The 24715-nt window shown below is 45.4% G+C and overlaps 1 protein-coding gene across 5 annotated transcripts in view; it reads left to right on the top strand.

Moving 5' to 3' along the window:
* dgkza (diacylglycerol kinase, zeta a) overlaps window positions 1–24715 on the top strand; it is a 147402-nt gene that overhangs the window by 74532 nt on the left and 48155 nt on the right. For 2 of the 5 annotated variants that reach the window (XM_066700615.1, XM_066700617.1), the window contains exons 2-22: window positions 2883–4006; window positions 5639–5747; window positions 7024–7119; window positions 8913–8990; window positions 9201–9275; window positions 10263–10319; window positions 11701–11769; window positions 11945–12016; window positions 12375–12491; window positions 13155–13226; window positions 14465–14560; window positions 15122–15204; window positions 15993–16053; window positions 18784–18897; window positions 19357–19497; window positions 20612–20690; window positions 21175–21230; window positions 21360–21422; window positions 22049–22122; window positions 22403–22514; window positions 22857–23056. In XM_066700615.1, coding sequence (XP_066556712.1) covers window positions 2934–4006; window positions 5639–5747; window positions 7024–7119; window positions 8913–8990; window positions 9201–9275; window positions 10263–10319; window positions 11701–11769; window positions 11945–12016; window positions 12375–12491; window positions 13155–13226; window positions 14465–14560; window positions 15122–15204; window positions 15993–16053; window positions 18784–18897; window positions 19357–19497; window positions 20612–20690; window positions 21175–21230; window positions 21360–21422; window positions 22049–22122; window positions 22403–22514; window positions 22857–23056 — 2897 coding nt within the window. In that variant the 5' untranslated portion in view covers window positions 2883–2933. The remainder of the gene's footprint in view (window positions 1–2882; window positions 4007–5638; window positions 5748–7023; window positions 7120–8912; window positions 8991–9200; window positions 9276–10262; window positions 10320–11700; window positions 11770–11944; window positions 12017–12374; window positions 12492–13154; window positions 13227–14464; window positions 14561–15121; window positions 15205–15992; window positions 16054–18783; window positions 18898–19356; window positions 19498–20611; window positions 20691–21174; window positions 21231–21359; window positions 21423–22048; window positions 22123–22402; window positions 22515–22856; window positions 23057–24715) is intronic. The other 3 variants (XM_066700619.1, XM_066700620.1, XM_066700618.1) reach the window with 2 other exon arrangements.

Genomic DNA, 24715 nt, shown 5'->3' with positions numbered 1-24715 from the left:
TAACTGTTACTGGCCACGGTAAACCCGGGAACGAGGGACCTTGATTTCAATGTATAGAAAGGAAATTCAAACTGTGAATGTGTCGGCTCTGGTTTACAGTTGGGTATAAATACTGCAAATGTGACCCTTTACCACAAAACCAGACATACTTTTTACTGTTTAATTTTACCTTTCAAGGCAAAATCTTGTATCGATGAGGTTGCCAGCCCTCAATGTTCATTTTAGCCATCCATAACTATCACATAAACAGTTAGAAAATATGGGAATCTGACTTTTGATCCAAGGACTTGAAATGTGCTTCAAAGATCATATATGATATATTATGTGTTTACTTTAAGAGTGAGATATCCGAGAGGTTCTGGTCACTCAAAGATACTAAAATATCTAAAATACAATGATTATTATTGGTGTTAATAATAATAATAATAATATTATAATCAAAATAATGTATACATTTGCATTGAGGTGACTCTCTCATTGTAAGATGCTTCCCCCGCTTGTTTCTGCTTTAAAGACACTATTGGGTCATGAGGGATTAGGCTTAGATGTCTGTTGGGGGGTGTTAATGGAGGTGATCATCAGAGGTTATTCGGTAAACTGAATTAGTGAGTTAAAGGTTCTCAGACATAACGGATGAAGGTGCGATGCCTTACCGGACAGGGCGTGTCAGGCTTTCAGTGTCGTATAGAACAAAGGCAGTGCGGTTGTGTGTTTTCAACAAACGCACATGAAACCAGCAGCCCTGCACACGATTGTAGACTCCACCGAGACTCCAGAACTCACTCACTCGTGAAAATGTGTACTGTGAGATGTGTATTTACTAGGACTTCCCATGTCCTTGTTTAATCTGTTTATTTGTGAAGATATCTGTCTATGTATAGATGTGTGTGTGTGTGTTATTATTTTAATTAGATTGGAGCTGTGGTGTAAATGTAAATAGGACCACAGATCCCTTGCGTGAGATAACGTCAGTTCTTTGGCAGATGGAGATTTCCTTGACATTTATTTGCGGTTCAGAAGTGCATCATCCATTTCACATCTGCAACAGTCAGGCCCCCGTAACCCACACTCTCACTATGAAGATTTAACTGTAGTTTGTTTACCCTCGAACATCCCATTCGGCGAGATGCAAAACCTTCCAGAGTCATTCTGCGAGAAACGGGGCGCTGCGGGGTGATGTTACATCACTGACCTTTAGAAAAAGGCGGCCGTTGGAGCTGTTGACTGCGGTTTAGAGAAGCACCGGCCTTATCTAGAGCATTTACTTTTTGGTTGTACTATTCTGGTCTTTCTAACCACATGAAAAATATTATTAGCGATAATATGACCTTTTACTGGTAGCGTTCAAATGCTGGGCGTTTTTGGTTTTGTCTGTTCTGTTTGAGAACCGCTGCGTTCCTCTATATTTAAAGCTTAACAACAGGTCAGTCGTGGGTTCTTGTTCACGTCTTCACAAGGAGAGCAGCTCATAGACTCGGTGAAGCTGTTTAAATCCTTTTGCTACATTGTTCGCCGCATCGAAACAAATAAAAAACACCGTGCACAGAGCACGTTAGGGCATAGATCAGGATTAATTAACAATGAAAACCGTGAGCTGCCCGAAGCCTTTGATCTTGTATTCTTTGTTTTTCCACTCCACGCTGCTTTAATGAGACGGAGGTGATGAGGAAATAGGAATCGAATATCTTATTAAACGGAGCTGCCAGTGATGCCCGGTGGACGGCACCCTCAGCCCACACCTTGAAGAGTGATTAGATGCACGTTGAATAAGTCGTGAGAGACATCACAGAAGGTCTCAAACACTGTCGTCTTATGTCCACGATAGAGACATTTCACATAATACTAACCGAATCCTGCCCAGAGGGTTGCGTCTTTGGGCCCCACGGTATGTCGTCCTGGCTGTGTCTTATCTTGCCCACGGAGTTATTCCACGCATCAGGGCTGACGTGGGAGGTTTTCCTTCCCTGCGTCTTCTCTTGCTTCTCTCTGGCCTATTTACTTGCCTTATTGTTATATAAAACGGAATAATAATCTGTATTAAAGAGGGTTCGGAGGGAGATAATATGGGGCCAGCTGTATGAGTCCCGACGAACCTTGCAGATGGAAAGCTGAGACACCCGGTCACGTCTAAGCAGCTTTGAGGACAGAGAGGAACAATCGCGAGGGTGACATTACTTCTGCTGTTTGAAAGTGTGTCTTCGTAACGGCAGTGTCTGTAACGACGGCGCATAATCTTGCAGATGGTGTGGCCCTCATGCCCCTGTGATGCGCTTTCTTATTTAACTCCCTCTTGCTCTTGATTACTTGAGTTTATCTATCAATTTAACTTTAACTTCCCCTGTGCCTGCTGCCGGCCCACCCCTCCTTCAGACCTATTTTACGTGTCAGTAAAGATGTTGTTTTACCGAGAAGAGAGTTCTGGTGCAGAAGGGTGTTTCAGGCGACACAGTGCTGAGGTAGACGCGGTTGTGTAAAGTCACAGGAACTTCGTCATCATGATTGGCATTAACACAACGACACTGTTTCACAGCCCAACTCGCTCGGAGGCTCAGTGGGGTTTTCAAAGATCTCTGTCCTGCTTCCCTCGAAGCCTCAGTGAAGCTGGTTTAGGGAGGAACTTCACAGCTGCTCCGTCTGTTTTGGCAGTAACTCTGTTTCAGTTGGCAATACTAGGCCATTGATTTTCTTTGCTCTCAGAGTGCACAGCCCTGATGTGGCAGCAGATTGAACTCTTACACTGACAGAGTTTCATACGGCTGCTTCACACGGCCTCCTGTCGGTGGCCTGTTGAGGTCTAGAGATCAGTACTGCATTCCTGGTCACAGTAGGACTGTTGTTCAATCACTGCTCTGTGCTGATTGACTGATTTCTGCATTTAACAGCTGTCAGGACAAGCACTTAAAGGCCGGCCGTAGCGGTTTTCTCTGGCTGAAATGGATACGTTTTTCCGGCGGCACTTTAAGAGGAAAGACGCGGCAGCAGCATGTGGGACCGGGGCAGAGTACTGCCGGCACCGGCGCCCCAGCGTGGCTGTGCCCACCAGCAAGGCCCGGAGGCGCTCCAGCGCGGGGCTGCCCTCGGCCGTGCTGACCCAGCGACGCCGCTCCAGCGTCCAGATGCAGGGGTTGCCCCTGGTGGCTGGCACTCGGTGCCCGGGGGGGAGCCGGCTCCTGAAGCCACACCAGGGCCGGCGCCGGTCCAGCACCACCACGCCCGGCCTCAACCCGCGCTTCGCCGTGCGCAGGAAGCGCGGCGGCCGGCAGCGCACCATCGACACGCACTTGCTGGGGCCCTCCATGCTGCTGGCCAGCCTCATCCAGATGACGGAGGAGGAGGAGAACGGCTCGGCGCCGGCCGGGGAGCGGCAGATCGAGATGCGGCAGGAGGGCAAGAAGAAAGCCCCTTCGTACTCCGACTCAGAGGGGGACAGCCCCGGATCCAGCACCGAGTCAGACGACGAGGATGAGGATGAGGAAGAGGACGAGGACGATGAGGACGGAGAGGAAGAGCGACCGCGCTCCTTGGAGCTGGACAGCTGGAGTGAGGTCTCTGTGTCGGACCGGGAGTTCGAGGACACGGCTCTCCCCCCAGACGTCTGCCGAGGGCTGGCGATGGAGGACATCCACTCCAAGCCCCTGATCCGAGCCCCCCGCTGCCTGCGAAGGAACTCCTCGCACCTGCTGCCGGCCGAGGCCGTGTACTATGGCAAGACGTCTTACGGGCTGTACGGGAGATACCGGAGGACCAGCCAGCGGCGCTGCTCCAACGGCTCCCTGGGCACGGGGGGCCGCAGGATCTCCACTGTGTCCCAGGCCGGCAGCCCCTGGCCCGGGAGGGGGGTCCCACTGCCCAGCCGGCGTTCCTCGGTGGCAGCCCGCCGGGCATCCATGTCTCTATACCGCAACTGCTCTGCCTGCTGGAGGCCCAACGGCCGGAGGAGCTCCCTCAGCCCCCTGCCAGGGACCTACTACGACCCGCGGATCGAGACTTGGAGTGGGTTTCTCTCGTATGTAGACCATTACTTTCATCACGGTCTGAAGCCAAGGCATCCGCAGACATATGAATGAGTTAATTATGTCTCAGGTGTAGGCCTAGCTATTATTGTTTTGCTTTTTTTTTAATCTTCATGGAGAATCGTGTGCGCGTGTGGGTGGGGGTATGTGTGTATGTGTGTGTGCACTGAAGTGTGTTTGAGTAGATTACGTCATCAGGTACAGCTGAGTTTCATTTCAAACCAAAGCACTTCACTACACCAATTGTAAACTAATCTGACCACCAAGTGTGCATTAAAGGGCTTCAGCTGGAAAGAAAAAGCAAAACAACAAAAGCGATTGATTGTGGAAAGACTGGCCTGAGTGATCTGTGTGTTTATTAAACGGGGGATTGGGGTTGGGATACTCTCGTGAGTGTCCCTGGTCTGTCAGTGAGATACAGTAGTGAATTGTGTTGCTGACTTAATCTGTTATTGTGCAGTCGGATTGCTGTGCACAATGCGCCGCAGCGATGCGATGATGTCATCACTGCCCCGCCACGTCCACTAGACACTGTGTTAGCGGTTAATGGGCCACAGGGCAGTGCAGACGGGACATCGCTGTCTGTAACCCATAGCTTGCTATGATGCCACACTTTTCTCCTTCCTGCTTTTACTGTTTATCAACCTCTATAGGGCATTATTTTCCGGCTGTGAACATGACATTAAAAAGCGCCCCGAGTAAATAACAACCTGTTGTGGTTATTAAACCTGAAAGGGTCAGCTTTGTCACATGGAGAAATCATACCTGCTGTCTGTACCGTATGGGATCGATACACCCCATTTACTGTGACTTTTCGATCACTTGGCTCTGGACCTTCCCCTTTCTGTGCTGTTGGGTCACTTTCTCGCCTTTCCGAATGTCACCAAACGTCGAGCGTGACAGAAAGCCCCGCAGCATTTCTATACCTGTGTTTTTCCGTTAGTGTTGTTGATGACGAAAAGAGCTCCTCGACCAGGGGCCGCATGGGGTCAGGGGCGCGCTTCACCCCGGTAGACTCGGGTAGACTCGGGTTGCACGATCTCCTCGGTTTTCCTGTTCCTCGCGGTGAATGCGCAGTTTGAATGGAGGTCCATTTTGTAAGCAAGCTCTGAAAGTAACAGCGCCTGCAACTGCCTTTCCTGTTTGCACACTGAGTCACTGGCCTCATCGATTATTGAACTGTAGGTCACAGAACTGGAGCAGAGCCGGGCCGTTTGAGAGGTCAGGGCGGGTAAAACCAAATAGAAGAGTACAACATTGCATTGAAACAAATGAAAAGGGCTAAACCGGGCAACAGGGGTACTTACTGTGACTGAAGGGTCGGGATGGTGTCACTTACTGTGTCTGATTTTTCTTCTACTGCTAATAATGCATGCTTTCTTAATATCTGTATTATAATGTGGGAATTATACTGGATAAGGGTGTCAATAATATTGTTGTACCTAGCTCAGCTAATACCATGCTTTTGACTTTGAACTGTGAGAGATACATTTAAAACACAAGCTCCCTTTGCTCACAGCGGGATTTGCTTTTTGAATAATCAATCAGCGAAGATACAACTAGTGTTTTGCTTTTGGGAATAGATTGTTTTTTAAAAAGGGATTGTGTTTTTGTTCTTGTTTCAGGAAAGCTATCGCTAAGTCTGGACTCCAGCATCTTGTGGCCCAGCCGAACCCCTCGGCCACGGTGAAGTGTGACCCGGACCGGGAGATCCGCAGCACCGTGGACTGGAGCGTAAGTTCCCGGGCCGAACGAGGAGAACCGGCTCGGATGAGGAGAGACGGGGCCTGGCAGAGAGACTGAACAGACCGCACCCCTCGCATGTGTTATTTATGTATTTAAAATATACTTCAATCAATAAATAAGCTGGACCTTTAAATTCCCACATTGATTTACAATAATTATGTCATAATAATTAATGATAGCTTATGTAACGATTCCTTTAGGGAACATTATAGTGCTGATACGCTTACTATAAAGTCTGTGGTTCTCAAAGGAGCTTTACAAGAAAAGACTCCATCACTGACTTCACTGAAACCCCGTCTAGGTGAGATCTGTGGTCTCCTGGTTCGACCCTGCGTTTCGTATCAGAGTTCTATTATAAACCGGGCGCTTTCATGTTTGTCGGAGCAGGGACTGCAGCCTCCCACGGGGTTTGAATCATTTGCCCCCACACAGCCACCTAGCCATGTCCCTCTGCAAGCAAATCCACACGCCTGCCGCTGAAGTCAGAGGAGATGTTTATCTGCAGGATATCTTCTTGTCACATGTTTCTATGAGGACACGTTTTTTCTGTATTTGTTACTTTGGATCTGAGAGTTGGCAACATTTCGAATACATGTTTACTTTAAAACTGTTATAACTATCTGATCAGAGTGCGACTTCTCTGTGATGCGTGGAGGGTCTTTCACCAGAGCTATTGGCACAGGCCAGTCTATGCCAACTCAACCCCGGTTCATCGCTGAGGCTGCTTTGCATTTCTCTCCACAGAAGATCCCAGAGTCGGCCTTATCTCGATGTTTCAATACTCTGCACTCTGCTTGGCCGCTGTTGCTTCCTCTCAATCCTGTTGTTTGTGACACTCTTGTGAAAAGAGGAAATGCGCTCGTGTTGACGAAAGCTCTTGATTTGAAAGGTGTGATGTGATTGTGCAACCGGGTTTCAGGGCTCAGCTGCAGAACTGAGATACGATGCGTAGAAATTCCTCCTTAACTCGAGGGAAACCAGATTACTCTCCTCTTTCTCTGTCTCTCTCTCACCAAACTGACCTTTTCTACACATTAATGTACATTAATGTAAAACCCTCAGCGGTTTCAACCTGTTCAAGCAAGAAACATTTCCTTTTCTGGAAGGGGGCGTCTGCTGTCCAGTGCTCCTGAAATGAGTGGCAGCAGACATCTTTATAAGGGTAGAAGTTCATGAATTGACAATGTTGCTTTTTTGAGGCACACAAGTCCAGGAAGCTCAGTTTTTCCTCAGTCTCTCTTCGTTTTTGTTTTCCCTGGTGCAGGAGAATGCTCTGTACGGAGAGCACATCTGGTTCGAGACCAACGTCTCCGGGGATTTCTGTTACGTTGGAGAACAGCATTGCATCGCGAAGGCACTGGTGAGATTCCTGCATCCGTTGCACCGCAAAACACGCCTATCAATTGGGTTAGATGTAGGCAGTTTTAATCAAATGTGTACAACTGTAAAATAGCTCTTTTCCAGCTCTTTTTTTTGCTGGCTGTATTATATTCAGTATAGCATACCTCATAAACTGTGGGTCCGGCGGTTGGAGAAGAAAGTATTTATAATGTATTAATTTTGAGGAGTTTACGACTGAAACGCCGTATATGTATTGAACGCAAATATTTAGTAACATGTAAGAACGGATATGTGGGAGAAATTCACATACGCAGACATATTTTGAATTGCAGATCTGCACACAAAGCGCCTATGGCAGTCCTAGTGTTAAACAGAGCTAACAATTCTAAATGACTTTTCAGAAATATCAGATATTTAAATGATATGCTCAGGTTTTAGTGGACATACAAATCTTTAAATCATTTGTGAACTGTAAACCATCCCCGTTATTTTAGGATTCCCACAGGTTGGAATCGTTTAGCAAAGTGCTAAAAATGTGAATTTAGGGAACATCTGGATTTGTATTAATTTAAGTATTTAACATATATTTCATAAAGAGGGGTATGATCAACTACTTGCTTAGTCAATCCATTGTCCATTTAATCTCAACTGGCCTCGAGGACCAAAGACTGGTAGTGTCTCACCAGTCAGCCATTTCCCAAAGTACAGCCCTGCCCCGGGACGTATCCTGAGACGGGTAAACGCTCACTGCAGAAACATTAGAGGTTCAGTGCAGCTTTTTGGGACTGACACTTCCTGTGAGACCAGAGAGCAAAATAATGCCCCATTCACCAAGAAAAAGGTCTTGCAGGATCTGTGCGAATCATCCCGCAGAGTCAGAGGGCCTCAGTCCTTAGAGATTTCCCTACGTCTTCCAAGACTGTCCCAGCAAGATCCTGCAGGTTTCCTTTTACTGTGAGAAAACCTAGAAAGAGGCCATAATTATAGGAATCCTCAAAGTCTTTCTGCATGTTTCCAGTCAGGGTTTCCTGCAGGTTTCGCTCAGGACTGTGTGAGAAACTGTTTTGTTGCTCACCTCAAAAGCCTCCTATTGATTGAAAAATACCCCTGGTTTCAAATGTCTGCATGTACAGGATAAAAATGATAGTAACGGCAGACTTATTTCATGAGATTGAGGTCGTCGACACCCATTTAAAGGTTACTGTCCTCTTAGCAGGCAAACTGCGTCTGTGTGTGAGAGTGAGTGGACGTGTGTGTAAATGTCAAGTATGTTGAAGTGTTAAAGTTCATGTTAGTAACTTTGTCTGAAGCGCATTTCCATGTTCAGTCTCACTGTGCTTGGGACCCCAGTCAGAGCGGTCCACTGGTGTGAGAGACCCCTCTAGCGTCTGTCAGAGCTCACTGCAGTTTGTAGTGATTTCACAGGCACGAATGAGGAGATCCTGCCATCTAGTGGCTCCGCAACAGCCAATCCAAATGTCACGATGGCCACCAGCTGCTAAATTTAGTTTGTCCAGATTTTGGGGGTTTCCCTTTAAAGGAAAAGCATGGACTGAAACACTGTATGCTTCTGTGATACTTGAAATAGACGGCAATTCATTTTTAGCATGTCAGCTGGGGAAGAGATGAGATTTATGGCCGTCCTTTCACACAAGCAGTGTTCGTAAAGGATTGTAGCTTTGTGAAGAAACAGCACCCTGTTGGTTTGTGATACTGGATTTTCCTGGTAACAAAATAATGTATAATTTATACAATACAAATAAATTAATAAGCAGCTTAAAATGTAATATTTTCTCTCTTCCCACAACACAGCAAAAATCTGTCCCTCGGAAGAAGTGCGCCGCCTGCAAGATAGTGGTCCACACCCCCTGCATTGAGCAGCTCGAAAAAGTAAGCGATGCCAGATCAACACCTTTGGAAATGAGAGACAGTACTGATGGATTCATGGAACATTTAAAAACAGACTGGATGGGATCCTTGGATCACTTAGTTATTAATGGACCCCAAACGAGCACGATGGGGCGAATGGCCTCCTCTCGATTGGACACTTTCTTATGTTCTTATGTTCTTAAGTGTTCACTGTTCTCACTCCCTCTTCAGCTCTCCGATGCAGATCCTATGACCCCCGTAGACAGCGTCCCATGCCTCCCAGCTGTTTCAGACGTTGATTTTAGAGTGAGACTTTCACATGGCATCATAGCAATACTGTGGTGGGCTTGACTCGGGGGGCCGAACTACCCCTCTCTTTAATCTGATCGGCTTGTAGATTTAGCCCCTGAATATACTGAGACCAATCTGCTTCGTTGATCTGAAATGTTGGTGTTCTTGGAGGTGGTGATGTCTTGGCTTGGGTTTTTTATTTTTTGGGACGCAGTTTCTCTTCTAGATGGGACCAGGACAGCTGCTGAGTTCAAACCATGAACACGAGTTCCCCTCTGGTCGCCTTCGATGAGCTAATATGCAAATAAAAGCAGGCAGGGTCACTTTACAAGCATCTTAAAAACTAGGCTCAGGGGACCGAAAGCGCAGAAATCATTTATATATTTTTGAGGATTTTGCAACCCCAGAGATCTTTACTAAAGTGTCTTCCTCTGATGTTTGTTGGACACCGGGGTGGTAAAACCCTGTCCAGTTCTGTGACACCAATTCAGGTCTCTGTTGGGTTTTTAAAGGAGTTATTCTGTAGGTGTTTACAGCATTAGTTTCTTTATTTTTTGTTTTATATTTTCTGTACAGATGAACCTCTCAGTCTTATAGCTGTGGCAAAGCAGGCCGAGTACAAGATGACTGCACTTTCATAATACAATATACATATATAAAACATACTGTAGTGAAGAAATGCAGGCGGGTCGGGGGGCAAGTTTGTGTAGTTACAGATGTTGGCTGATGTGTGTGTCTGTCCTGGGAAGCGGGGATTCACAACGGGGTTTAAGGCTAACGACGGCCGGGTTCTCTGACTTCGGGATCCTCTGTCTCACTTTTGATTTAAATCCTAATGATACTCCTTCGGATGCCCTTGATTCACAGCACTTTGATTCTGTTGGCGGGGGATCTGCTCTGATGATCGATTATTAACTCCTATCAGTTATACTGTTTGACTGCATGGTTAATCTTATCTTCACTGCCGTCGATCATGTTTTCTTGTGTTTCCTCCTCTTATAGATCAATTTTAGGTGTAAACCCTCGTTTAGGGAATCTGGGTCGAGGAATGTGCGAGAGGTAATTACACTTTTTCATTTATTTTTCGTCGGTACGCCGAGAGGGGTGTATTTTTCATCTGATTGTATGTTATTTAAATGTTCCCCAGGCTCAAAAGTATAACGCATCTTTTGATGAGACAACTCCATGAATATGACAAGGGGAGTGTTATTCAGATGGACATGGTCTCAACTATCATTTGTCTTTTTCCCCCAAAGTCTTTATTTAGGACTTAACTTGATCCTATCCGTGCCCGATACACTTCAACAGAGCTTAGGACCGGACACTGCTGTAGTACAGAAGCTATACATAGTGTTTGTGTAGGGCAGACATCTGTAGCTTTTGAATGAGTTTTGGGGCCTTTAAGAAAGAAGAAAGAATATAAACATCATAGAGGAAAGTTATGTCAAGTACAGGTCTGTCTGGAAGTGTCACAACTATAACGCACACACCCCCTTCAACAACCCCCTCCCTGCCTCGGTCAGCTGCTCTCGTTTACTCTTCGCAAGCCTTTCATCTCCCTTTCCCCCCTGCTGCCCAGAGCCGTGTTGCTTTCATCTCTCTGTTATTTATTGATTTTTTTTCATTCATTCGTTATTTCTTAACATGCTCCTCTACCCTCCGTTCTTGTTGTTTTCATGCATTTCTCTCTCATTTGTTTCTTTTCTTCCACCCTGTCCTGTACCTCCTGCCATTTCCTTTCACCCGTCGCGCCTCGCGCTCGTTAGCCCACGTATGGCCGAAGATTTCGTAAAAAGCCCGGTCCCTTTCTGGGCCTCATACTGATGGCTAACCGCATGGCGACCGCATGCATATCACAGAATAAGGTACTTCATCTCCCCCCACCTGGCAGACGGGTGACACGTGCACATGTATTTACATTCCCTCCACTTTCACCTACAAATCTTGTGTAAGTCTCCCGCCACTGGCCGTGGAGTGGCGGTTCAGTCATGGCCGTCATTTCAGTGTCAGGGGACATTGTTCTGTGTAATAAAAGGTATATTGCCACACATTTATGACCTTATGACATGAGATGGGAGAGGCTAAAGCGATGACACTCACTTCAGCTCCCAGAATCCTGCAGGGTCTCCTAGTTTGAGATTTCACTCTTACTTAATTGAATCGCTGCTTTATGTAATTGACCGAAAGTCTGTGACTATGGAGCATTTTCAGTTACTTGTAAAACCTTTATGGATGAGTCTGTCTGTTAGGAGTTGATTGGAAGAATTACTGACATCAAACTGATATTTAGTTTATTTATTGATGTATTTATTTATGTTTGAAGTTTTGAAGCTAAGGTCCCCCTTTAGTAGGCAAATCTTTAATCATGACGACGATCACAGCAACTTGTGTGTGCATCTGTTTGTTGGTCGTTGTTGATGTGTTTTCTCTGTTTCCGCAGCCAACGATTGTCCGACACCACTGGGTTCACCGGAGGCGTCAGGAGGGGAAGTGTCGGCAGTGTGGAAAGGTGAGGAGAGAGAGGCCTGCCAGGCCCGGGATATGATCAGTGACCTTATACAAATCTATACTAGTAAAGAGAGTAGGTCTTTACAGCATCTGAAGGAGGTGGGGGGTGTTATCTTCTTCATCTTTGTCTTCTTCTTCTGCACATCCATCTCACATTGTTGTTTGAACTCTTGCAGGGTTTCCAGCAGAAGTTTGCCTTTCATAGTAAAGAGATTGTGGCCATCAGCTGCTCCTGGTGCAAACAAGCAGTAAGTCACGGGGGTGATATTGTGTCAGAGCCTTTACAGGGTTTGTGAAATCACCTGAGCTGACTAGGAAGTTGAAAAAGCGAACCTGATTGGTCGTTTTCATTCTGCCCGGGGTATTTCCGTTACTCTGACCTTCATCGCGAGGGTCAGGAAAACCACGGCATGCTTTTGCATCCCGAGATTGAGTTCCCTCTCCGACAGCCAGCGATGTGTTTGACTGTGGTCCCGCTCGCTGGATTGTCCCTCACAGACATGGAGGAGGACGCCGGGACATGTCTGTGTTTTTGGAGGTGTGAAAATGACACCACAGACCTGAACTCGTGCCTCAGTAGTTTCTCACCGTGTTCCTTCTGTCCAGTATCACAACAAGGTGACGTGCTTCATGCTGCAGCAGATCGAGGAGGCCTGCTCCCTGGGGGCCCACGCCGCCGTCATTGTCCCCCCCACGTGGATCATCCGCGTGCGGCGGCCCCAGGTAGGACCCGGGATCCCCAGAGCCTCCTGTCTGCCCATGCCTGTGCTGAATGTTTTATATATTCTTTCATTTATTTTCCAGCTCGTTGTCTTTTGCATTTGTACAACGCATAGAGCTTGTGGATTGTAATGCTTTGCCCACCCCCCCACCCCATCTGGCTCATATGGTTAGTGGCTGAATGTTTGCCAACGTCATCCTCAAGTCAGATTTCCCCTGAAGTCACACAGATCAGATCCTGGGACTGTGATAACCTGTCCAGCCCAGCATGGTTGGGTGTTGGGCTGCCGCAGATATCTGTATGGGCATAACAATGAATCTCTGACATTTCTTTAATACAAAACATATACTGGAGGAAATAGAGATCCCTCCTTCATTCTGACCACTAGAGGGCTGCAGCGACACAGTTATAAGCTATTTTATTGCCAGTGCTCCCCGTAAGACAACCACATACAGAACCAACGTCTCTCCTGCTAACAATGTATAAAAGCTATTGGTCAAAGACAGACATGTAAAGGTGGTTTAAACTGTATTACCAAATTTGGCTTAGCTGTCCCGTGACAATGTGAACATGCTGTGATGTTTGTGGCTGATACTAATTTTCCGTTTCCTCTGATAATAGCAATGGGACGAGAGTATTTATATATACATATATTTTATTTTTAGACTTCTCTGAAGTCAAGTAAGAAGAAAAAGCGCACATCATTCAAACGCAAATCCAGCAAGAAAGGAGCAGAGGTAAGACATTACTTCCTGACAGCGCCATGCGACACACTGCCGAGTCCGAAGCGGTCGCACTCGGCATGCATCACATTCACATCTTTAGATATTGATCTGACGGACGGGGGATGTTTCTGTGTCACACGTGGCATCGCCCCGATGGTCAGCCATGAGGACGAGCTGCAGCGTTGTTGTTTCTTGCACATCGTGACAGTTGTTCGCACCGCCTGACTGCAGTCACAGTGCATATTGCTTTTGGGAGATTGTGTGGCCTCATGAACAAGGATTTTTGACAGCCTTCAAATTCACATTCAGTGCAGGGAAGTACAATACAGTACAATATCACTTTTGAATTGCAGCACAGAATATAATAGGCCGAAACCCTTACACATTAATGCAACTGTACGCAAAATATAACACAGTGTAAAGCAATACCATTGTAATTAAATCTTCAGTTGTCTGAAGTCTGATGTTGCCAGTATCACTACTGATTTGGAAATGCAATCCGTCACATTATAGATCCCTGAATCTACATTATAGACCAATATCTCTGCATTATTGGACAGTTAATTGCAGACCACTGTTATGACTGAATTATGACTACAATATAACCATGTGTGGGCTTCTCTATGACTGTGGACTCATTGAACTAATTCATAAAATATTAAGGTTTTTGTTTTCTTAATGAATCAAATGTAGGAATATTGAAATTTTAGGGCTGGAACTCCTTTTTCCAAACTTCCAAAGTAATGGTACACCATGCTGACGATTGCAGATTAATATCAGCGTCGGGTCGTGATTAGGCCACAGGGCAGAAAATGGCTTTTATCTCTGATCCTTAAGAGCTCAGTAGCACTGTATCCAAATAGTCCCATTAAACACTTTAAATTAGACTTTAAACATTAAACTTTGTCCCTAATATTGAGACACTCCTCTGCTCTCACACCCCGACTGACAAATACTTATTTCTTGATGAAGTGGCTCAAGTAGGGTCTCAAGACTCATTTGTCAGCTCTGTTTATTGAGAAATAAGAGAGAGACCTTTTTTACACTTTACAATCCTTTCCAGTTTCCAGTCAGTGTCTTAGTGTGCTTGTCATCCTGATTGATTTCATGCCACATACGTTTCACAGCAGCGGCTGACGGATTTGTAAACCAGCGAATGCAATCAGCACTTCTGCGTTATTGGGGAGGACTGAATGTGCACAGACTCTTTTGAGTGCAGTGAGTTTTGTAAGTTTTGTCTTTTTTCGCAGGAGGCGCGATGGAAGCCCTTCATAGTGAAACCCGTCCCCTCGCAGCTCATGAAACCGCTGCTGGTGTTTGTGAATCCTAAGAGTGGTGGAAATCAGGTGGGAACCAGTCGAATCTAATCAGATTTCATATTAACTCCACAGCAGACTAATATCTTATTTGAGATTGTCTTTCATAGGAATGAGTGGGTAACTGTTTCAGGAACAGCATACAGCACGGATATATTACCATGATTTATTTTTACCAGAGTATTAATATGTAGTTACTGGTTTGGAAACAAATTTCAAAGGAAATGTGACTTTTTTTAATATCGGAGAGAAAAGATGCTATATATACATAATTTTTCATTCAATGTATGTATTTTGAAAGAAATGTGCCAAGCTTAAGTAGCGCACAGAATTCAGTTTGTTTTTCTGTCTAACAATGAATTTCCCTGCTGCAATTCCAGTAACAGGGCAGCTCTTGTCATATTGCGTCTCCAGCTCAGGCTTTCATTTAAATACGCGTTGACACCCTCGTTCGATAGAATCCGCACTCAGACGAATGCACAACAACTCAAACTTGAACCTGCGCTGTGTGGACATCAAAGCAAATGATGCTGGAGCTGTGGAGAAATGTTAATATTGCAACTGGGACTGTCTTATTTATTCCTCATCCAGGGAGCGAAGATAATCCAGTCCTTCATGTGGTATCTCAACCCCCGGCAAGTGTTTGACCTCAGCCAGGGAGGACCCAAAGAAGGGTAGGCATCCAGATGTCATGAACAATGTTTAGTATCCTTAAATAAATGTGTATTATTATTATTTTGCTGGGGACTCTCACCCTTACTCTACCACACAATATAAACCTTGTTTGAATGCTAAATTTATGTTAGTACATAAGTTAAGAACCCTAACCTTAGTGAAAGTCAAGGGGATTCTAACCCTCAGCCTTCCAGAACCAAAATGTAACTCTAGTTTGATCATTCAGCTTAATTTTAGTGCTAATATAGTTCAAATGGTCAAAATAATACACAGTAATCAACCTAATTGCAACTGTAGGGCCATTCCTCCCATTATTTAATGCTAAGCAGTTTTAATTTAGCCCTTGAAAGGTTGTGAAGCGCTGCGCCACACCGCTGCAGGTACAAACGTAATATCTCGAGCGCTGCGATTCTCCCGTGAACTTCATTAATTCCGTTCCATTATTCGGAGAGATAACCACGTTTAATGTCCCACAACCATTCTCTCAGGTATATCTGGTTTATGAGATTTCTCCGCAGACCGCGGCTCAGATTAAATAATATGAAATAAAAATCGGAGGCTAATTATCTCTCTCTGTGGACACGCAGTCCTTGGCGACCCTGTAATGCCATTTCAGAGTGAGCAGCACACTCCAGGATAGCTTTTAAAATCGATTAATGACAGACTTATCAGAGTGTATTTATGAGGCTGCAGGGAAGGACCGGTTCACCTGTCATATTAGTTAAACAGATGGAACAGATTCTTTTCTAACTCAATTATCCCCTGTTTTTCTTTTTTGCTCTTCAAGGTTGGAAATGTATCGCAAAGTCCACAATCTGCGGATTCTGGCGTGTGGAGGAGACGGCACCGTAAGTCTGTTATTACCTGTTTTCTTTCAACCGGCTTGGTCTCAGTGGTTTAGTGCCCTGGGGATGAGAGAAGGGGAGGCAAGATCACTTCAGTCATGTTTTCCGTCGGTATCTACGTTTAGCTGCAGAGAAAAAACACCAAACTAACCTTGATGCATTCTGCATTGTTTTGGCTACCGATTAATACCATGTGGAGCATTAACAAAACCAAAATCTTTTCTTCATTGATTAGTCTTAGAAAAGTCTCAGCTGTATTATGTGAATGCATTCAAACACAAGCAACAGCTTTTAAGCGCGGTGCTGTGCCACACCTCACTGGTGCAGCGAGTGCAATTTACGAAATGTGAAAAGGAACGCTTGGAAGTCCTGCAATGAAACTCGGCTCTGTAGACCCACATTCTCCGCCCCTCTTGTGAAGCGTATCAGAGATCGCTCCGTTTGTGCTGCTCACTGCTCGGCAAGGACACAATTCAGAGATCTCTCTTTAGGAAACTGCACGTGTAGGAGAGTCCTATCTGTTGGGGCAACGTCTTGTAATCTCATTCGTGAGAGGCTGACTTACCTCTCACACTCAGGAGAAATATCACAAGGTCCCCGAGGGGCTCAGACTGTGGATGTAATGTACACCCCGATAGCACATTGGAGGCCATTGCAGCCGTACTCCTGTGGAGCATCATGTGGTCATTATTTTTCTCACAGGTTTGGTAGAAGGTTGTTCATCCATAACTCTCACACCTTGTATGGAAACACTCGGACACGGTACAGAAAGTACACCCTTCTTCTGGGACTAGGGTCCTTCATTTGGAATTGGACACAAAAGCAGATCAGGAAACCGTGAATTCCCATCTGATAAAAATCACCAGACTAATTTATAACTAGATAATTTATTCTAAACAGTCCACATATGTTGGTTTTTTATCAATATTGTTCCCCTACAGTTATAGGCTGACACCCAACCACAAATACACAATGTGAGGTACAGAACTAGAGCAAGAACATGTGAAAAAGGCCGGGGAGTTTATGTGGACTCATCACTTTCGCTGTCTGGACTGTGCCGACTCTGTGGCACCGTGCAAGAAGAGATCGGATGTGATTCTTGGATTCGCTACCAGACGAGCACGATGAGTCACATGGCCTCCTCTAGTTTGTGTTCCTGTGACCTTTTTGGGCTCTTTTTTATAAGACACTTGCACTGTTCCAGTTTGTCGTTCTTGAATTGTTGCTCAAGCTGTCATCTGTTTCTATTGTTATTTCTCCTTGTCAACCTTCACTGATCTCTGATTTATGTGCTCTCTTCCTCATTATTGAATATTCACTCGAAATAATTTGTTGGCTTCATTACACTCTGAAGGTTTCACCGTGCGTTCATCAGCCTCCCGTCGCTCCCGCCCGACGGCTCCCAATCAGACAGATCTGACATTGCGGGACTTAAACCTCTGGCACTGAAGCATAGGTGCACACTATTTTTGGAAACTAATCAAGAGGAGCGCAATCTTCCCGATGTGACATTTGTCCGTGGTTCCCGGGTGTCGTCTACGCCGAAGGGGTTTTCTGATGCTCTGTCGATTTTCCCCCCGTTCCAGACCACCTAGACGGCCACATCTGTTTCAGGACCATTTTTCTGTGCCTTCAGGATTTTTATTTGATAAATTGTCATTTTCAAGGTCAGAAAACAAACAAACACAAAATTTGCATCTAGGGATTGATAACTGGAATCCTGTCGACCCATTTTTTTGTTTTTGGGGTTGAGAGAATATGATTTACATTTTGAAGGGTAAGCTCCCTTTGTTATCCGAACTTTGTAACGGGATATTTTCAGCTTTGGCGGTTTTTTTATACATTTTAATTGAATTTCTGTCAACACAAATAGTCTTTAGTGTCAGGGGTATTCCCATTTTTATCCTGAACTAATGACCCCAGCATTCTGCATCAGCAGTTTGGATTTTGAGCCCGTATTAATTGTGATGTACGTGCGAAGGAAAATTAGCATAATCTGAGACGCCCGTTTGGATTGCGTGCCACTCCTGATTAACGCGCAGCTATCCTTCGTTGGTCTTATGCGTTTGGGCCGAAGCAGTGAACCCAGATTGGGGTTATTGTGACAGAAAAAATTAAGGTTTTGACGTTCTTTGCTCGGGTATGTCAGTGCTAATCTGCGAGGGAGGGAGAGAAAGATTGTGGGAGGTTGAGAGAGAGAGAGGGGGGGAGAGAGGATGTGAAATAATAAAAGAAGGTAATTTTGACACATGAATTAATAAAGCCTGTCTTTTTTGGGACAAGGAGATGATGCTTTGATAATTTATTGTCAGTGTGAAATGCTCGAGTCAAAGCTTGGCTTGAAGGTTGAGATCCCCGGTGCGATGAACAAATCTATCAAAATAATAGATTTGTCTTTGCAAAGCCAGCCCCTGCAGCTCAGTTATTATGTGTCACATTTTATATCGGCGGCAGGACTCAGAGCTCAGGCCTGGGGTTTGACTATTGATTCGCCACAAGGGAACAAGGCCAGGGGTCCTGAAGATGCCCACGGCACCGACACCAGAGCAACACGCTTGTCACCATCTGTTCAGTAAAGGCCGTGTCCTGAAATATTTACGTCTCTAGTCCAGTTTGTTCTGCATGTTCTGTACCTTCCTAATCACTCTGTTTTGAAAGCTTTTAACTCACAGGGAGGCAACGTGTGCTCGACCACTAAAATACATACGGCACACTGTTTTGACTGTCTTACAGGTGGGCTGGATCCTGTCCATTTTGGATCAGTTGCAGCTCAACCCTCAGCCGGCTGTTGCTGTTCTTCCTCTCGGCACTGGCAACGACCTGGCCAGGACGCTCAACTGGGGCGGGGTGAGTTCACCTCGTGCCACGGCCCGTTCCCATACAGACCCGGACAGGTGCTGGATTAGTCGGCATTGGTGTAAGACTGTCCTGTTCAGCACAGCACAGCTCCAATACACTATTTAAAAAGGGGGGTTAAAAGCTTTTAGCACAGTAAAATGAATAGATGTTCTTGTTAAAGGTAAAGTCTTACTTCACTGTCCAAGTTACACTGTACGGCACAGCTTCAAAAACAATGGCAGTTCCAAAATGGGTGTTTAAATTTTATTACGGAGCTTTAAATGCATCGTTCGTGATGTAACCCCTTGTTTAGCCCCATCACTCCCCAGAGATATCAACCATTGATGGAAACTCACCCACCCACCCCGTTCTGTTTGACGGACGAAGGAAGTCGCTGATCTGCCGAAACGGCCGTTCGGCTGCGGCTGTGTTGTGATCACGGAGACTCTTGTCGTCTTATGATCACAGGGATACACGGACGAGCCTGTCTCCAAGATCCTCTCTCACGTGGAAGATGGGAATATAGTGCAGCTCGACCGCTGGAACCTGGTGGTGGAACCAAATGTGGAGGCCAACCCAGAAGACAAGGACGAGACTGCGACGGATAAGGTGAGAGCGCGGCCGACCCCGCGGGGACACTGCGTCAGCGTCCAAAGTCTCAGCGATTAGTTTTCCTCACAGACTTCCTTCTGTGGACCTGCGTACTTTGAACCCTTTACTCAATGATGTGGTTGTGCAATTGTATTTAGCAGGCTAGTGAAAGTGGCATAATTTGTCGATCTAAAGAAAAAATTTGAAAGAAAATGAAAAATGAGTTTAAAACCTGTGTCACTTACCGAAAAAACTGTATCTCGGGCCACAGAGTGTAACTCAAAGCTCGGAAAAAGGAGCCGCTCTCCAAATGCAGTCGCAGGATTGTCAGGAAATTGCTTAATATCTGGGAAGAGCGATAAGGCTTATCTGTCGGCTGCCAGAGGGACGAGGAGATTAAAGGGATTTTCCTGGTCATGGGGTGTTCATTGAAAGGTTCTGGGGGAATATTGCGGTAACGATCGGCCCGCTTCTCCCCGGGACAGACGTGCACCTGGGAGACGTCCCACTGAGAGACGTCCTCGACCCCTCGCTGCCCTCGGCTTTACAGCACAGCCACCCCGATGGGGCGTTGGGGTTTTGCGGCGATGCAGTGAAAGACAGTGGGAGGAAGGGGCGAATGCCAGTGACGGATTTGTGCTAGAACCCCCCCACCAACAATTAATATGTCCTCCTGGGTTCTCTCAAATTGGCAGGAGAAGGGAGAGAAGGGTGTGAAGAGCTGGAGATGAGCGCTCGTTGCCGCCGGACAGCGTGTGTTTTTTCACTGCATCTAGTGGACAGCAGAGCACTAATTAGTCCCTGACATGTCACTCCGGTCCAGTTCTGCATGACACTTATTAGTTGTGCGCTCAGTTTTGCTGGCTCTACACAACAAACAACAACTTTCTAAGAGAGCCCAAGCATGATTAAGTCAAAGTGCGCTGGAGATCGAGCTTTTCCGTCACGTCGGCCAGTGTGGAGAGCGATCTTATCCTGGTGTAGTCCCTTCGCCCCACCTTTGTCATTTCAGCGATGTGTTCACGTCGGTTAAATTAAGTGTAGTCATTCATTAATACGCCGGTACAAGCCACTGTTCTGATAAATACTGTGTGGAAATGTGTCCTGTGCCGACTGTTCACTCTGTCCACAGCTTCCTCTGGACGTCTTCAATAACTACTTCAGTCTGGGCTTTGATGCACACGTGACCCTGGAGTTCCACGAATCGCGAGGTTTGTGCTTTAACGTTTGAGCCGAAGCGCTTTTGTGTCTGGAAACTAAATCTCTCTCTATCTACCTATCTATCTATATATTTCCATAGGTGATTACATGAATGCAAGAAAGTTTTTGTTTGTGAATCAGTTTCACACTAATGACAGAATATAGTTCACCTCCTTGGATAAAGACTTTATCATCTATTTTCTTTTAACTATTTCTGCCTTCCAGAAACTTCACAATTATAAAATAAATCTCCTGGACGCACTGAGCACCTGCTTTATTTACTTCTGGTAAAGCCTGGGCACTGACTGACAAGATCATTGCCTTTCTAAAATGGATGCAGCTTTTTGCTGAAGATCGTATTTGATCCCCCGCAGCCCCTTATCTCTGTATCTGAGAGACGGGTCTCTGAACTGTACGTCCACATCCCTGACAGAGTTATTGGCGTGTGAATCAGTCCGGGCGACACAATCTGAAATCATGTCTCGTTTTTTTTAGAAGCCAATCCCGAGAGGTTTAACAGCCGGTTCAGAAATAAGATGTTTTACGCCGGGGTAAGTGTGGCAGTTGTTTTTGGGAAGATTTGATGAGATGTGCATGAAGCTCCAGTCCGAACCTTTTTGTTCCCCCTCTAATATGAATAAACTTTTCTTCCCTTTGTTTGGTTTGTTTGTTTTTTGCAGACGGCCTTTTCTGACTTTTTAATGGGCAGCTCCAAAGATTTAGCCAAGCACATCAAAGTAGTGGTAAGTAGAAGTACAAATTACAGTCCTCTGAGTTTTATGGGTATGGCAGCTTTTAAAATTGTGTGACTCTAAGAGAAGTGCTTATCTTTTCATCTGTGTTTCAGTTTAAAAGGTACCGGATATGTTGCAATGTTCTACTTTTGTTCAGGAGAGGGAAACAATATTGTCATTGTGTGTTAGTACAAGTCAGTTTGTTAGATATGACCAGTGTTAATGGTAGACAGAGTAGATATTGTACACTGTGGAATTAAGCATTTTACCTGTGCTGTTCAGTCAATTTTCTTGAGTAGAAAGTGTTTTATTCTATGGAATAGCTAAGAGACTCTATGGTAAATGGCTGCTGTGAGAGAAGAGTGTTTTTCTCAGATTTATCTTTTACTTGAAAACCTGCACTGGCTTTGGACATTTATCGATCGGGGTTACACATTTTGTGCATTTTGTATGTGACATGATACCACTTGGACATCCCATTACTGGGTTAAGCCGTGTTATATGAAACTGTAATTCTTCATTGGCACTTAATTGGCCCATGTAACCTTCAGAAGTGTCTTTCAAGTCGTGCAGTGTCTCCAATGGTTCCAGGATGTCTAAGTAACTTCCCTTTCTCTTCGATTCTGCTTCATTAGTGCGACGGTTCAGATCTCACGTCAAAGATCCAGGACTTGAAACTGCAGTGTTTAGTGTTTCTTAACATCCCCAGGTAAGGCGTTCGACTAGTGCTTCACCTTTAATAGGTCATTAAGCTGTGAAATGTATGTCGTGTGAAATGCTTTTGAGAGACGTTGGCAAAATGTCACTCACTGTCACATTGTGCAAATCTACCATTTGGTTTTAGTCAAATATGTATAATTGCAGTAGTTTTTCAGAAGCAAACTTATAAACCAATTCATTTGATGCATGCTTGAGCAGGGTGAACTCATTTCACTCTGCACTGACGCTGGTAAGTCTCGAGTGAAGAGTCCCATTTCTTTGTGCGACAGGTACTGTGCCGGCACCATGCCCTGGGGTAACCCCGGCGAACACCACGACTTCGAGCCGCAGCGACACGACGACGGCTGCATCGAGGTGATCGGCTTCACCATGACGTCGCTGGTACGGACTTTACCGCTTGGTTTCCATCGCAAGTGTTTCAAATTTGTAAGACGAGGACGTTCATTTTGTCCGGCAGACGTTGAAACTTGTGACTTAAGGACTCTTTGGCATACAAACACATGCCCGAAACCTGTGTTGAGAGTTCCAGCTGTTTCACCTCCCCATGGTCTGCTGTACAGATGTGCTGTACTGTGAAGACGGGGGGGCTCTGGTCCATGAAGCGCAGTGTGATATCCGGTTATTTGCAATGCGTGCCGGTTCCAGAGCTGCGATGGTTGTGACACGGTAGATGACCACCTGAGGTTTCAACATGTTGGTGCCTTGTGTTTCTGTGATTGGCAGGCCGCTCTGCAGGTGGGGGGCCACGGGGAGAGGTTGAATCAGTGCCGGGAGGTGACTCTAACCACGTTCAAGCCGATACCCATGCAGGTAGACGGGGAGCCCTGTAAACTGGCTCCCTCCACTATTCGCATCTCCCTGAGGAACCAGGCCAACATGGTCCAGAAGACCAAGAGGAGGACCTCCATCCCCCTGCTCAACGAGTAAGTGTGGCCTTGCGTTTCGCCCGCCTTTAAAGATGAATCAATAGGTTAGCCGGACGAGAACTGTAAAAACACGGCCAGGTATTCTCTATATCAATTCCCCTTCCCCCCAGCCCAGGGTGCGTCTTAAACTAGGCGTCACAAAACTGGAAGAATAAAATATTGAACTTTGATTTTGGTGTAAGAAAAAAAAATCACAGGGGTGTCACATGTCAGAGCTGTATTGTACAATTAGCCGAAGTGATTATAAGGTTATCAGAGCAAGAGTAAATTACTGACAATTACACAAAAGTAATGAACTAGTAATTGGACTAAAATCTCCCCTTAATTAGTATTCTAATGATTGTAATAGTCTCCAATATTCCAAGCTAACCTTATGAACTGGTTTTCAAAGTAGCTGATATTGAGCGTGATAGCTGAAGGACAGAGCACGTTTTATCTTCTTCATATGAAGCTTTTCACCTTTTATCACGCTGATGAGATGTGGGCTGTGAAATAGAGCAATGGCATCGTACAGATATATACATTTAAATTATTTTCCAATTAACAAATGTCATTTTTAAAATTTCCTACCACCGTTTTTTTTTTTCACTGCCTTGCGGGTGCGATACGTGACAGTTTGGACAAGGTAGGATTTATTGGATTTACAGGCTGGCTTAAGGGCTGAGAAAGACGAACCTGCGGGACAAAACAAATAGATACGCAATGTGCAGGTTTATCCGTCTTGACAGAGCCTGTCCAAACGCTGCTCAGAGTCACCATAATGTGCCGGCGGTAACACATGAGCAAATTGTCTCCCCTGCACAGTTTACGTCCCATGTTGCATAATTCTGATCCATTTTTGCATCTGAGGCGAAGAACCACAATTTGAATGCTTATATTCTAATTTGTCGTACTTCAGCCTTCTTGTGTTGCCCACAGTGGTAGTATGCACTTTTATGTCTGCTTGTGTGTGTGTGGGGAGGGATGGGGGGGGAAACTGCATTTTTTATTTGTGTGACTTTTCCGTGAGACGTATTCCATTGTAGGGATCTATTTATTCCTTTAAATAGATTCTTTTCAGTGTGGGTAGCTTTCTTTATTTCTTTTTTTTTGTGCATATGATAAATTGTGTTTTTTTCCCATTTGTGCATCTTGCCAATTTCATCCTCGACTGCCTTTGCAAACCAGCTTTAAGTGGGGTATTGGCAGATGTGACTGTTACATGAATATAAAGTCTCTACACATGTCGGGGGCCCGGTTTCCACGCGTTAACAGCCCGGACACCGGCGCCTCCCCGTCAGATCTTCATTTTGGTGTCGTTAGTCGGCCGGTGATGGCGGTTTGCTTTGGGTTTTATAGCGTCATAATCCAATGACTTCATGTGCTCAGTTGAACTTTATGTCTTCAGCTTGTTTGCAGGTTGTTTGGGTTTTTCATAGAGATTAGGAATTTATTTGATGTGTCCAGTAACCTTCTACGTATACTTACATTTTCAGTCTGCACCCTGAGAAATGTCCGACTCTGAACCCCAACTTTCGCTTGCCATCGGCTGGGGAAGCGCTTTCCTTAAGCTGCAAGTTACTCCCGTACGTTATCAATGTCAAACGTCTCATCTTTTTTCTTTTTTTCTCTCCAAATTGAGCACTTATTTCGTTTTTTTTCCCCCCCAAATGCACA

Source organism: Amia ocellicauda, chromosome 4, assembly GCF_036373705.1.
Source record: "Amia ocellicauda isolate fAmiCal2 chromosome 4, fAmiCal2.hap1, whole genome shotgun sequence".
Taxonomy (NCBI): Eukaryota; Metazoa; Chordata; class Actinopteri; order Amiiformes; family Amiidae; genus Amia; species Amia ocellicauda.
This window is presented reverse-complemented; position numbering and strand designations above follow the sequence as displayed.